This window comes from Mastigoproctus giganteus, chromosome 5, assembly GCF_048544385.1.
Source record: "Mastigoproctus giganteus isolate SK-2022 chromosome 5, ASM4854438v1, whole genome shotgun sequence".
NCBI classification, from domain to species: Eukaryota; Metazoa; Arthropoda; class Arachnida; order Uropygi; family Thelyphonidae; genus Mastigoproctus; species Mastigoproctus giganteus.
Genome location: NC_143579.1, coordinates 25291562 through 25305885, shown reverse-complemented (window position 1 = coordinate 25305885; position 14324 = coordinate 25291562). Strand labels below are relative to the sequence as shown.

Below are 14324 nucleotides of genomic sequence, written 5' to 3'. Positions count from 1 at the left end.
ATTCTGGCGTGCTAAATTAATAGCACGTACTGTTTCCTTCCCCCCTACAAAAATTTTGAAACCTAATAAATTTAGTACTTTTTTTTTTTTTTCATTCATATAGAGATGATTTCGGTAGCCTAATTCGCGCAGTCGCAGGATGGCAATGTGTAGTATCTTAACTTGTTTAAGAAAGCGTGGATGTTCACAGTTGCATACGTTGTAGGTCTGGATCAGAATCCAATATCGAAACTGTGAAAGAGACAACTCGGATATGTCGTTTTATTATCTCTACTCAGTGCGGCGCCGTTCACATATCACTGACGATATTTTTACGATCAGTGATATGTGAACTTATCACTTATTGTTCAACTCCGTTATAAAATTGAAATCAAATACTTCAAGATATAGTGAACGACTGACTGAGTTGAACTAGTAATTGTTTACCTTTTCCAAGGTGGATTTTAAATTCAATTTTGATATCAGACCTAGTTACTACAAACTTTTTTTATTTTTTTTTTCACTGAATTGAAAATATTGGGGTTGTTTATCGAGCCGGTTGCATTTCAGTGGAAAAGTGAATTATGCTAAATGTATAACTTCATGAGCGACAGAAATTTAGCTAATGTCTTTCTAATTGACTGAGATTTCCCTCAAATAAACGTTGTAGAAAAAATTACGCGACTTAAAAAGGAAAAAATTATAAAAGCCTGTCTAGGTCCACAATGTTTAATTCTTGTTATCCAATTAACTTCTATTAGGAAACAAAGTTTTTCAACATATTCAAATCATATCAAACCTTCAAGAAATGAAACGTCTTCAAGTGTAAATTTTCCCAGCTTAAATACGAAGAATAAACCTATAAGGGAGTGTCCATCTCGAAAATAAAGAATTACACCTAATATTAATGCAAAATTTCACTTTTAATGGAAAATATGCCGACGAGCTCTTGTGTAAGCGAATATGCTATGTATAAACTTGAAACCGATTATTAGAATGTATTTATTAGAAGACTTATAATAATAATAACTCTTCTCCCCTCTTCTTTAGGACCCAATATCTCCACCCAACGGTTTACTTTCACCAAGAGAAAATGGAACAGATCGCTATATGAAAAAGGATCGGCCTCCAAGTAGGAGTGAATCTTCATCTAGCAGGAGTACTCCAGTCTTACCTAAACAGAAAGATGTGGTTAGTAAACATTTTTTGTGTGTTAAAAAATACGAGCATCAAAGCAGCTGTTATTTTAAACTTGTACAGAAAACAAATTGACTATGGAATACTCAATTTACGGACGCTATACACGACACCTAGTGACCTCAGTTGCCTCGGCGTTTATATTAAACTACCCAACTGGTCAGATGGATAGGTATGACAGTTTTTATGATCATGTGGTTTTACAATCTGCTTTGGAGATTTATTGCATAAAAATGTTTTCCTTAAGTGCTCTGTTTCGTTGCTTCAGGCTCTTATCAAAGATCACTGTTGTAAGAATCCTGAAGTCTCATTACTCTTCACAATCCATGCTGAGCTCACCATCTTGTTACCTCATTACTCGTAAGAGATAGTTGACTTAGTGTGTGATAATGTCGGGTGTTCCTAATAAATTATGTTGGCAGATAGTACATCCCTGTGTATACAGGCAGTGATGTATGATGCCACATCTGCAGCAAACGGGATAAACCAACAAAGAGTTTGTTTTTCAGGTCAGCAGAGTGGCGTTTTCTAAGGAACAAGAATACCACTGTTGATTCTAAAACTTGGCAGATCGGGGTTACAAAAAAATAATGTGGAAACTCTGCTACCATACATAAGTTTTGTGCGATTCCTATTAATAACTTTATTAGTATACGAAAATAAAGCAATACATTGAATTATCTCTCGTATTCGAAAGTCTGTTTTTTTTTTTAATACATGTATTAAAGAAAAGCCTATATTACCCATAGCGTTTTCTTTATCATGGTTGCATGACAAAAAATATATATATATTTATACTAATATTGTCCAATGAATTGCTTTCTTTCAGAACGATAAGCCACTAACACCAGTTCCAAAGGCAGTGACACCGACAAGTTCGCGGTCTTCACCGTCAGGTCCGAAGGTACAGCCAAAACCTCAGCAATTAGGTAAGATTTAAGGAAATAACTTTTGACTCGTTATCTTAAATTCACGAGTAATATATACCACAAAAGTTCATAAAATTTAAAATCAAAACTAAGCGAATTAGCAGTACTACGTTAAGTGAAACCATGTATATACAGTACTGTATTTTGATACTATATGCATGTACTAATTCAAAAAGGAGTCGCAAAAGACGTGATGGGCAACTATAGCCCAGTAGGTTTGACTTAGGTGGCGGGTAAGATCATGGAATATCTGATTAAGGATACAACACAGGACCATGTAGACAGGAAGGGTTCACGAAAGGAAAGTATTGCCTGACCAATCTCATTAATTATCATGACGAAGTGATAAAAAAAAAAACAGTAAATGCAAAAAACAACTTTGACTACAGTAAAGCTTTTAATACAGTTCCCCATGAAAGGCTATTTTATATAAACTGGACAAATTGAGATTAATGGCAAGATCCTTCGGTGGATCAAGGGCTACTATAAGGGACTATAAGATAAGAGATAGAGTAGTTAGTCATAAATGGACATATCTCAGGTGGACTAGTGTATTAAGTGGAGTCCATCACGGTTTGGGGCCACTTCTGTTTCTTATTTTTCCTTAATGAGATTGATAAGGAAGTGATGGGGACATTGTCAAAGTTTGCTGATTATTTTTACGACCAGAACCAGGCCATTTTTCTTCAAAATGACTTAGATCAGATTGAAAAATGGTTCGAAAAGTAAGGTTTTGCATCTTAAGGAAAGAAATCCAGGAGTTCCAAACTAAGGGACAGCGGAGTTAAAGTGATCCAGACTTAGGGTCTACGATTCAGTCAGCCACCAAATTTTCCATGCAGTTTTTTTTTTTTTTTTTTGTTAGTTCTTGGCTTCTGTGGCCATAATGCACCTCCCAAAGTTTTTGCATTTTACTCTGATCCAAGCCCAAGGCGGGATTCGAACCCACGACCTTTGGGTTGCCAAGCAGGCACTTTATCCACCTGGCTAGCCCGGTCGGCCATGCAGTTATAAACAGGAGGCTAAGGCACATGATGTCTGAGAAGAAGCAATAATTGGAAATGGATTTTTTATTTTACTTTTTTCCCTCTCTTTTGGCAGATGCATAAACAGCTTGCTTGCTCTTTACATCATTTATCCATTATAATACTAATGGTATACTCAGTATATAGGCGAATCATATCAAAAGTACTGCGGAAAATTTAAATTTACTCGCTGATTCGCTTTCCGCAATACTGTATATTAATAAAAAAAAAAAAAAAATCAAAGATGGTAAAACAGACTCTAAGCGGCCGGAAACAGTAAGTTAAGTAACTTAACCTTACTTTGAGTAATGAAAGATTAAACTAATGCCATTTAATTTAGTGTTACATATCTGACTAATGAGATTCATGATGTGAAGTGCAAGCCTCCTAGTAGGCATAAGAATCCATATTATCGAACAGTTTCAGGAAAAAAAAAAAAAAAAAAAATTTAAGCCACGTATGTTTGTGGTTTCGTAAAAAAAAACATTGCTGTATGAATAATATCTGGAGCTGCTATTTGAAAAGGAAATTCAAGGGATACTACAGAAGATGGGGTATATATTCCTCCCCTTATATTTTTGATCATTCTGTTTTAAGTCTGGATGAGTGAAAAAGCTTCCGTAAGTTCTTAAAATTACGATAAATTAGTTATTTTGACTTCATTAGCATTTATTTACAAGTAATCCTTTTCAAATTAAGACTGAGGCATCTTTAATTGTATGCTGCCTTCCTTTCTACTAACGAACAAAACACTTCTTATGGCCTTTATTTTTAAGAAAATCGTCGTAATCCGAGAAGTTCAGTTTTTTGTTGTTTGAATGTATTTGGCAATCTTCTGTGTGCGTGTGTGTGTGTTAATTGTACTTTCGTTGCAAATTAAGTACGTTAATTAGCGCAGTTTGGTTTTTATATATGGCGGAGGATAATTCCCACTTAATTCTAATGCTTTCAATAATTTTAAACATTATCCGCTTAAAAAGCTCCTTTGCAAGGAGCGTTTATACGTACGCGTAACAGAAAAGACCTTAAAAATAAAAGCAGAGCTTTTGGTATTATGTTAAAATATTTGATTCTCTTGGCTTTCTGTATCTAATTCTTAATACGGGGAGAAACATAATGGAAGGTTTAATGAAAGAAAAACATTTAAGCGTGTAGACGGTGTTTTCCGTAAATTTGCAGTTAAAATTTTGAGGAAAAAAAATTTAAGAAGAAAACGAGATTATAAAAGATAATCCTTGAAAGATTTTTAAGATGTAACAACAAGCAACAATTAGAGAACACTTTAAAGTTTGTTTTTCAAGATTATTTTAGAAAAAACAGTTCTTGCAAGCGAGGTTATTCTTCATAATGTTAAGCCTAAAACAATCGCTTAGTATACATAACGGTCTTTTGTTCGAGATACAAAGCTCATTAAGGCGTGCTTGTACATAATCCCATGGTTTTTAGCTGTTTTCAGCTGCAAGCTTTAGGAAAAGCGTTTTGTTGTCAGTGAATACAATAAAGTAATGTCCGTTCTGGTTGGAATATTGTTCGAAGGGTAAATCAGGCATGCTCCGTCTACTTCTTTTCCTCCCCCTTCTCCCGATTCTGTCGTTTTATCTCTTTCCACATTTGGCGGCTTCTTTCCTTGTCTACGTCTTCCTCTCTTTGTCTATCTTTAATCTCTGTTTCTTTCTTCCTTCTGCCTCAGCTTGCTCTTCCTCTCTTTCCTGCTGTATCTCCAATTTGTCCCTTTATTCGTCCGTCTTTCTCGTGTATATATATATATATATATATATATATATTATATTATATCCCTTGTTTTCCATTCTCCTTCCTATCTGTTTCTCCCTTCTGCCTCAGTTTACTCTTCTGTCATTCTCTCCTTTCTGCTGTATTTCATCTTTATTCACTTTCTCTCTCTGCATTCTTTCTTTTCTCGGCATGCTGCTCCTCTGTCGTTCTCTCCTCCTATATATTCTCTCTCTCTCTCTCTCTCTCGTATTGTTACTTTTCTCTTCTGTCTCAGCTTGCTCCTCTACCGCTGTCGTTCTCCTACCTACCACCTTCTATCTGTCCTCTGTTTGGCCCTTTATTCAACTCTCTCTCTTGTCTCGCTGTTCTCCTCCTCTTTCGTTCTTCCCCCCCCCCCTCTCTCTACCTGTATTTCTTGTTTGTCTCTTTATCCATCTCTATTTCCAGTCTCTCGTTACTTTTGTCTTTTTCCCTCTTCATTCCTTCGTTTGTGTCTCCCTTTTTTTTTTTTTTCTCCTGTCTTTTTTTTTCTCTTCTGTCTCAGCGTGCTCCACCACCTATCTATCTCTTTATTCATCTCTGTCTCTACCTTTTTGTTTTTTTTTATCTGCATCCCTTCCTGTCTCTTTTCTCTCAGAGAGAGAGAGAGAGAGAGAGAGAGAGAGAGAGAGAGAGAGAGAGAGAGAGATGCAAGATCTAGTTTTAGCGGGTGCAGTGGGACAGATTTAAAATACATTTTCCTGTCATTGCTGCAGTAACGAAGCAAGCTAATTGGGCTACAATTAGGTGTTAAGCTGTTAAAATTCAGCCAATATTCTAATTCATCACGTGGAAGAAGGCTCTTGAACGGGATGCTGAAGCCTGCCGCAGCCATCCATTCTCCTTCATTATAGCGAACGCTTCATTAACGAAAATCAATTAATGGTCACATGAATCGTTCTTCAGGCAACCGATAGCATCACCTCGCCTCTTGTACCCGTAGCTTCTCGCTTAAATTATGTACAAGTGCTTGGTTGTAGCGAACATGTTGGCGAGCTCCTCTGTTCCTTCTTCCAGTCTTCCCCCCCCCCCTTTCTACCCAGCTTGGCGGGGGTTAATTGTAAATGATGGTCATACATGTTGACTACATGGTTGGCAAGGCACTGCACACTCGTCTCTTGTAGGTCGATTTGGCGGCTGTTGTCTGCGATAGTTAGAGAACAGTGAGTGTGGTTTTGTACCCCCGAAAATGCTTACATGTCTGTTCTTTCTTTCCTAGGTCCTTATCCATACCCAGTTCCTAGTGGTTCTGCCCCTCAACCGTGCGTGCCTGCTGACCTCAGCTCCAATGGTTCTGCCTACCCTCAGAGTGTCCCTCATAATGCCTCTCCTCCTACACTCAACTCGTATGCCAGGCCACTGGTGAGTATCATCCCGCCTCTAGAAATTAAACAGCTTTTGACTTTTGCTTCTGCCAAGTGATTTGCATGGCTGAATATATATATATATATATATATATATATTTTTTTTTTTTTTTTTTTTTTTATTTTTTTTTAGGTTAGTTACGATTCTCATTCCACGATGAGGGCGCCCCCTTTCGGCACGATACCAGGTGGCAAACCGTAAGTATATTTAATTTTTAGCTCAAATCAGAATACTTTCAGCATTAAAAAATAATAACGTGATAGACTTGGCAAAAGAATTTTAATTCTTTAACAAGACAAAGAGAATAAATACTATTCTTTTCTAAAATTTTACTTTTTTTTTTTTTTGCGTGTTTCTTAGAGCATGCTCGTTCCACGTAAGTGCTGATGGGCAGATGCAACCCGTGCCTTTCCCTCCTGATGCTTTGATAGGACCTGGTATACCTCGGTGTGCCCGTCAAATGACTACCCTCAGCCATGGAGAAGTAGTCTGCGCCGTTACTATCAGCAACCCAACCAAATTTGTCTACACCGGTGGAAAAGTAAGTTGTTCGATTTTAGGTAAAATGCGACGATATATATAATCAAACTTTGTTAAACAATTCGAAATTGAAAGTTTAAAAATAAAACACTGGACTACGCAGTTCTAACTATGAAGTATAGTGGTTGGCAGTTTGTTTGCTGGAATTTAGCGAAAAAACTGTAGATAGAAGTTCACGCTCCCAACATGATTTCCTGCGATCGAAATGGAACATTTTAAAACAAATTTCCGAGTTTTTATATCCTTTTAAAAGGTTGACAGACAAAATAATTGCGGAAAATGCATGACGCTGGGTAAAGAACAGTAATTATAAATAAATAAATAAATTTTCTGTTTATACTCCGGGACGACCAAACGATCAGAGGAGTTTACAAGATACAAGAAACAGCACCGTATTCAGCAGTCACCGGTCACTCAAGGCACGTGTACTTATGCACCCGCGCGCCTGACCACTAGGCTACGGCGGCCTAAACGAATAATACGATGTTTTGATTGAGCTGGGGCAAAGCTTGAAAATTTTAATTTATTAGTTTAATAAAAGATTTGGGTTTCTAGAAAAAAAATTTTATTAACTGCAGCCCATTTGGACGACTCGTTAATTATATAATTCCTTTTTTGATTACTTAGCATTTTTTCATATCTAATACCAAGTTCATTAATTAGTTTCTTACATTATGGCAACCAAATCTTTAAGATATGGTAACAGCTAACAATCTGTAGTGTGTAGAGATACGGGAACCTTTCTTGTCTTGTATTCACCCCATCCCTTTATTATGTATGTGCATTAAAATTCTGAAAATTTATCCCAAATATTAATCAGGCCAAATGATAAGAGGAAAGTAAACTTTTTCTGCACTAGCAAAAATAAATAAATAAATAAATAAATAAATAAATTGAGTCAATCACAATTTGCCAATTTCTAAAAAAAATTCCAAAAATATTACATTTGTGTACCCCTCTTTTTCTTGTTTCCCCTACCAACGTGAAGATGTCTCTCTCATTCATTCTACTAATCCCTTAAAGGACCTTAAACATCACTGTCATGTCACTCCAGAAGTGCCTTGTCACTGAGCTCTGTAGTCTACATTTTCTAAGAAGTTCTTCATAGGAACAGCCCTTAGTACTTCCAACCAATGTAGTTTCTCTTCTTGTGGATCCTCTCTGGAAGTTCAGTGTCCTTTGGTTTGGTGAATCTACACCTGAATATAGCATTCCAAATAAGGTGTCTCACCACAGTTTTTAAAAATCCTTCCTGCTGGCAAAAGTCCTATTGATGATAGCATATCCTGGCCATCTGCTTACACTCTAAGTAACTTCACATCTTCTAAATATCCCTAAATCTTTTTCAACCTTTAGTTCAGTGCCTCTACTCCTTGTGTCGCTGTGGATTTCTTTTCCCCAAATGTAAAACCTTGCTAAATGTAAGATTAAAAACATCATTTGCCAAATTTAACACCATATGCGTAACTAACCGATCTAAACGTTCTGAAGCAGCATAGCTTTGTGCCGATTATTAACCATCCTACCTCCTTTAAATCATCAGACTTTCAGGGCTTTTCCTATATACCCTCATCAATGTCACTGAGGAAAATTAAAAACAAGAGGGCACCATAAAACTGAACTTTGAAAGACTCCGCTCGCTACATTAGTTGACTAATTACCACTCTGTACTAGCACCCTCCAGTTTGAACATCAGCTTCTCATGTAGAAAGCTTTACTAAAGGCTAGATACAAAACATTGAAATTGGTCCGGCATCTAAATGCTACATTGACTTCATCATGGTAAACAACCAGGTTTGTCAGGAAAGACTTCTTCCTTCAGAAACCCATGCTATGATCCCTTTAGGATTTCATTCTTATCGAGATGCATCTGTATTGTATCCTTAATCACAGATTCCATTATCTTACCAAATAAAGAAGTCACTCTCGCAGGCCTCTTATTTCCTCCGCCTGGGTTCGAATTCTGTTTCGGATAGGAGAAACTCTTAAAGATTTTCTGCCTGGTTATACAGATCTTTACTTTAGTTTGTTTTTGTGGATAAAATACTGACATGACTCGAGATGCTTTACATTAATCCAAAACCATACTTGTAACTATTCGCAAGATTGCGTATTTCGAAAATGATGATCCATCGTATTGCAAGTAGTTCCTGCACCTTTGTTCAGACACATTCAAGCAACCAAAACATTTTTTTTTTCCCTTTCATTATCTAAACTTGTTTCTGTTTTGACTGACTTAGATGATGTCAGTTTCTGCAATGATGATAAAATTGGAGACGTCAAAACATTTCAATAGTACTTATTCTTGGGTGGATCATTTTCCTTATCACTTGAGGCGACATCTTTCGGGGAAGGGGGAAATAACACATTGAAATGTGAAGGGGACAGAAAGAAAAATCGAAGAAAGGGGAAAAGAAGAAAATGCCCAAGGATAAGAAGAAATGCGTGAACATCAATCTCAATTTTCTCTTTGGAAAACCGAATGATTGAGAGTTAAAAGGTAGCTGACGCAATTTCGTGTTTACATAATTATTTTACATGTAGCCCCTTATCTTATGAAACTAGAAAATAACCGCGTTTTTGTGTCTGCTTTATTACCGAGGGATGTTTCATATGGTGATAACCATCACACGGTTAAGGAGGGAGTTAAAAAAAAAAAAATTGATGAATATCCCACACACCTGTTCGTAAGATCCTTGAAGTCTTGGACGGTTGCCAAATGTACTGAGAAAAGATTAAAGCCTATTAATTATAACCTAAGTACTTGGGTTGAAAACAACTTCCTCCTTTTTAATGGCTATTTTTTTGTTTTCCTTTTCGCAGGGATGTGTGAAAGTGTGGAACATCACTCAACCCACGACCAGGAGCCCTGTATTTCAGCTCGACTGCCTAGTAAGTTTTACACTTTTGATTCTTTTGATTTTAGAAGGAGGGTTGTTAAATTCTGATGTACTAATTGAACTTAAGAAATGCGTGACCTTCTTTGCTTGAGGGCAAAGTATTTTCACTCCCTATCAAAAAGAAAAATATAATTAAAAAGAAATTCCTGAATATACCTTTTAGAATTTACTTTTCTTGTTTACGTAGCAACGAGACAGCTATATAAGGTCGTGCAAGTTACTGCCAGATGGCCGGACGCTAATTGTTGGCGGAGAAGCAAGTACGATATGTATATGGGACCTTGGCACGGTAAGTTCTCGCAGCGGTATATTTACAATTCTAGGAATATACAATTAACAAAATAATGAATTTTAAAATATCGGAGTTCTTTTCCGATGACCCTGTACTGTATGCGAAGGAGGAAGTAAATAAAAAAAAAAAAATGCTTAATTTATTAGGAGAATCGCAGGATTTAACTCGCACGGCTCATTTCATTACTTTTATAGCTTGGTTACTGTTGTGACTTGTTTTCATTGAATGTGTATACTGCTGTTCAAAAATGTAGGATGAGTGAAAGTTCGCAAGATTACCAAATGCATGTGCTCAAGCAGGTTAACATTTCCAAAGTGGGCCATTTTAATATTTCTTTTCACGTTATTCTTTATTACTATAAAAGATTACAGTAGATTCCCAATTATCTGGGATGGTTGAGAAATAAATCTGCCCAGATAATCAAAAAAAAAAACCCTCGTAAATGTCACATTATCTATTCATATTTATAAGCGTATACTACAGAGTGAGAAGATTTGACATAAATGGTCTACGTAAATTTTTAAGAATCTTGTCAGAGAGAGCGGCTTGTCCATTTATTTGAGTAGACTCATTAAAGGTGACACACTGATACCTTTTTTTCGTGTTTATTGATGAAATGAAGTTTTGTTCAATAGAAACAACAGTTTCCGTTTTAATGGAAGCACATGGATTCAAAAAAAGGGGAGGGGAAGTACTTCGATAAGAATGTTAATTAACCTAAAGCCGAAGGATTGCAGAAACATAACTGAGATAGTAGGCGGAAAGGAAATGCGGTTAAGAAATTCAAGGATCTTATCTACATTACAAAATTTAAACAAGAAATATTTAATGAATTCTGCCGTTAACCGCAGCCGGATAATTGAGAAAATCTACTGTACGATCAATGAATCGTATAGTTTAATTTTTATTTTAAAAGTTGTAAATGCTTAATTCAATAACTACTTAACAGGTATTGGGACATAAGTCTATATTTGCGATATGTACCTATATATATAAACATGTATGGCATTATGTTTCTTTTGTAGCCCACACCTCGCATTAAGGCAGAATTAACATCAAGTGCCCCAGCTTGTTATGCATTAGCTATTAGTCCAGACTCCAAAGTGTGCTTCAGCTGTTGCAGTGATGGTAATATTGCTGTGTGGGATCTTCACAATCAAAACTTAGTCAGGTACGTTTCAAACAAAACCTTCTCGGTGAGGGTTTCTAAACTCCTAACTATCTAGTTTTAAATAAATAGTCGTAATTGATGGGCACATTTGGAACTTGCAAAAAAAAAAAAAAAATCTTAAATCTGGTTTTTTATTATTTTTATCATTACAGGCAGTTTCAGGGTCATACAGATGGCGCTAGTTGTATTGACATTTCTAGTGATGGAACCAAACTATGGACCGGTGGTCTGGATAATACTGTCAGGTCATGGAATCTAAGAGAGGTAAGAAATCTTTGGGCAGAATAAGTTGTATCGTGGCGTGTCTGTCTGATTTTTTTTTTTTTATAGAATGAACCAAAACTTAGTACTATAAGTACTGTGCTGGTTTAATTCGAAAACACAGAATATTTGTTGATATTTTACTTGAATTTCTGTATATTGTAACTTTCAGAAAGTTAAGGAATTTTGAAAATAAAAATGAAGGAAAATTGTTCTAAAGAACAGAAGTAGAAGGGTTAAATGAGGAAGAGGAAAGGTTAGTTCTGCGAGTTTGGAATTGGACAGAGTAGATCTTGACGCGCATGTTGGGACTAGTTTAGAAAAGGGCGGTGGAAATACAGATGCCAATTCAGAGGAACAGAAAATTCACAAGAACTAGGAAGGTAGTCGAGGGCCATTTCTAGGGTTATATACGCCTGTATCTTGGTCAAGTAATCTATGCTCATTTGAACGGCCCTGATGACAGTGCCGGATTACGGTACGGGCTAGCAGGGCATAAGCTATCATATGACAATATGTGTCATGATATCTTAAGCTGATGACCTGGTAATATGTGTACCAGGCAAGAGATACAGGAGGTTTCTATGAGTGCGATGAGTAGTTTATTCGAGTGGACAGTTCAATATAAATTAAAAATATCATACAAGAAAACGGTGATGATGCTATTTAAAGGCAAATTAGACACTGGAAGACCTATTGTTTCAATTGATGGGCATAGGATTCCCATGGTGGCCTAGACTAAACATCTGGGCTTAATTATTGATAACAGGCTTACCTTTATACCCCATCTGGAGCATATTAGTGAAGAGATCAAAAAATTTTCCTCCGTCATTATTCATATCGCAAGGACTGACTGGGGGCTTAGGAAGGCTTTAGTTTTATATTACAAGGCAGTCCTCCTCCTACCGATTATAGTATATGGTTCGAATGTGTGGTTTTCAAGAATTGTTACAGTTAAATTTAAACAAACTCTTTATCAATTCAGAGGCATATTATTTTAGCACTATTTAGAATTTGTAGGACAGTGTGTAATAATGCAATGCAAGTCTTGTCGGGATTCTTGCTTCTAGATTTATATGTGGCTTACTGTGCTTTTTGTTACTTCTTCCATAAGGGACTTACATTGGAATTTATGGGGATTACTTGTTGTATTGCAGTTCAGCAAAATAAGGGGAAAAAATGGATTATGAATCGGATGCAGGAGCTCTGGCAAGAAAGATGGGGTTCTAGTAATACTGGTGTAGCAACTAAAGTTATTTATACATAGGGTATCATTTGCCTCAGATAAAAAGGTTAATGCTTGGTTCTTTCCTGCAATGGGGACATGGTTCCTTGAATATTAAATTGTTTTATTTTGGGCTTGCAACAGGTCCTTACTGTTTCTGCTCATGTGAAGAATCATGGAATCACAGTTTGCACGACTTTGCAATTTACGAACAATTTATATTGCAATTAAAAAAGAGTAATTCCGGAACTGCCCAGTGGCAATGAATGTGTGTCTGCTTAGCAGGGAAAGATTTAATGCCTTGCAAAATTTTGCTAAAAATTCTGTTTACTAAAAGAAGACAAATGTCAAGGTTTGTATTAAACATTGGATGAGCCTAGCTGTGTTTTTCTTTTATTTATTTATGTGTGTGTGTGTGTGTGTGTGTGTGTGTTATTTGGTTTTTAGGAGCATTAGCAACTAAGGCCATATTGCTCCGGGGATATGCGGTGGTCATTCTCTGACCTTTCCGCATCCTCCGTATTTGGTGGTCACGGGCTCGAACCCCGGTCTAATCAAGAAGCGTGTGCTACGCACTGTTGCTCCTGCCCACGGAGGTGTGTGTGTGTGTTCTTCCCTCATCAGAGCTGTCGGCAGGTGTTTTTTTTTTTTTTTTTTTTTTTGCAGGCTCTCAGGTGTGGGCTGCCTGGGAGTAGGATTCTCCTTAAGGGAAAGCTACAAATACGCGGGCCTCCAACAATGAAGTTAAATAACATCCCCATCCGTCTCTACACAGAAGTCAAATACCTGGGAATCTACATTGACACCTGTTTTTCCTTTCACTCTCATCTGAAGTACTTATCCACAAAAATCCGAAAGTATACGGCCATGATAAGAAGAGTCAGCAGAGCGGTCTTGGGGCTTGAAGCATAAAGCTTTGTCTCTCATCTGTAAGGTGGCGTTTTTCCCAACTGTGTGTTATGGAGCCTCAATTTGGTGTACAAAGGCCATCCTGGAAAAGAACAAGCGTAAACTTGACTCAATACAAAGATTCATGCTGTTGTCTATCTGCAGGGCAACTCGCACTGTCAGCACCCCTGCCCTACAGGTTATTACTGGATGCTTGCCACTCTATCTTGAGGTGATTAAAAGGGGCCTTTACCATCGATTAAAGAAGGGAATTCCGACACAGTTGTTAAATCTTCAACTGCAGCTTACCAATGACATGAAACAAGAAAGAAAACGTATCTTGTTTCATGATACCACGCCCAAAGGAGAAATTACCAGAAGATTCCTCCCATCCATTGAGATGACTTTCCCAAAGTCTCCTTCCTGGTTTTCATCTGGTCTGCAAGTTATATTCCTGATCACAGGACATGGGCCCTTTCAACAGAAATTGAAAGCAATCCATTCTGCCACTATGGCAAAGAGGAATCATGGGGCATCTCATGTATCAGTGCCCTGCTTACGATGATTATAGGCTCAATTTTTTTTACTGAAACCCAGGGGAACCCTCGTAACCATGAAACATACCTGCTTCAGGATGAAACAACATACAAAGCCCTAACGAGTTACGCGCAAGCTGTCTTTACCATCAGACGGGCAAAGTTTGCTGAACTTAGAGCTGCTCAGAGCAACGACCCTCAAGTGCAAACACAAACTGGGGTCTGATAGCATTTTTCTAACTG

General features: G+C 37.1%; 1 protein-coding gene across 1 annotated transcript in view; it reads left to right on the top strand.

Moving 5' to 3' along the window:
• The window catches only part of LOC150085248 (transducin-like enhancer protein 4), a 136315-nt gene that overhangs the window by 106205 nt on the left and 15786 nt on the right, over positions 1-14324 (top strand). The window contains exons 13-21 of the mRNA XM_090373933.1: positions 1030-1170; positions 2006-2105; positions 6123-6265; positions 6401-6465; positions 6629-6809; positions 9632-9700; positions 9896-9997; positions 11026-11171; positions 11324-11435. Of these exons, the coding sequence (XP_090230059.1) occupies positions 1030-1170; positions 2006-2105; positions 6123-6265; positions 6401-6465; positions 6629-6809; positions 9632-9700; positions 9896-9997; positions 11026-11171; positions 11324-11435 (1059 nt within the window). The remainder of the gene's footprint in view (positions 1-1029; positions 1171-2005; positions 2106-6122; positions 6266-6400; positions 6466-6628; positions 6810-9631; positions 9701-9895; positions 9998-11025; positions 11172-11323; positions 11436-14324) is intronic.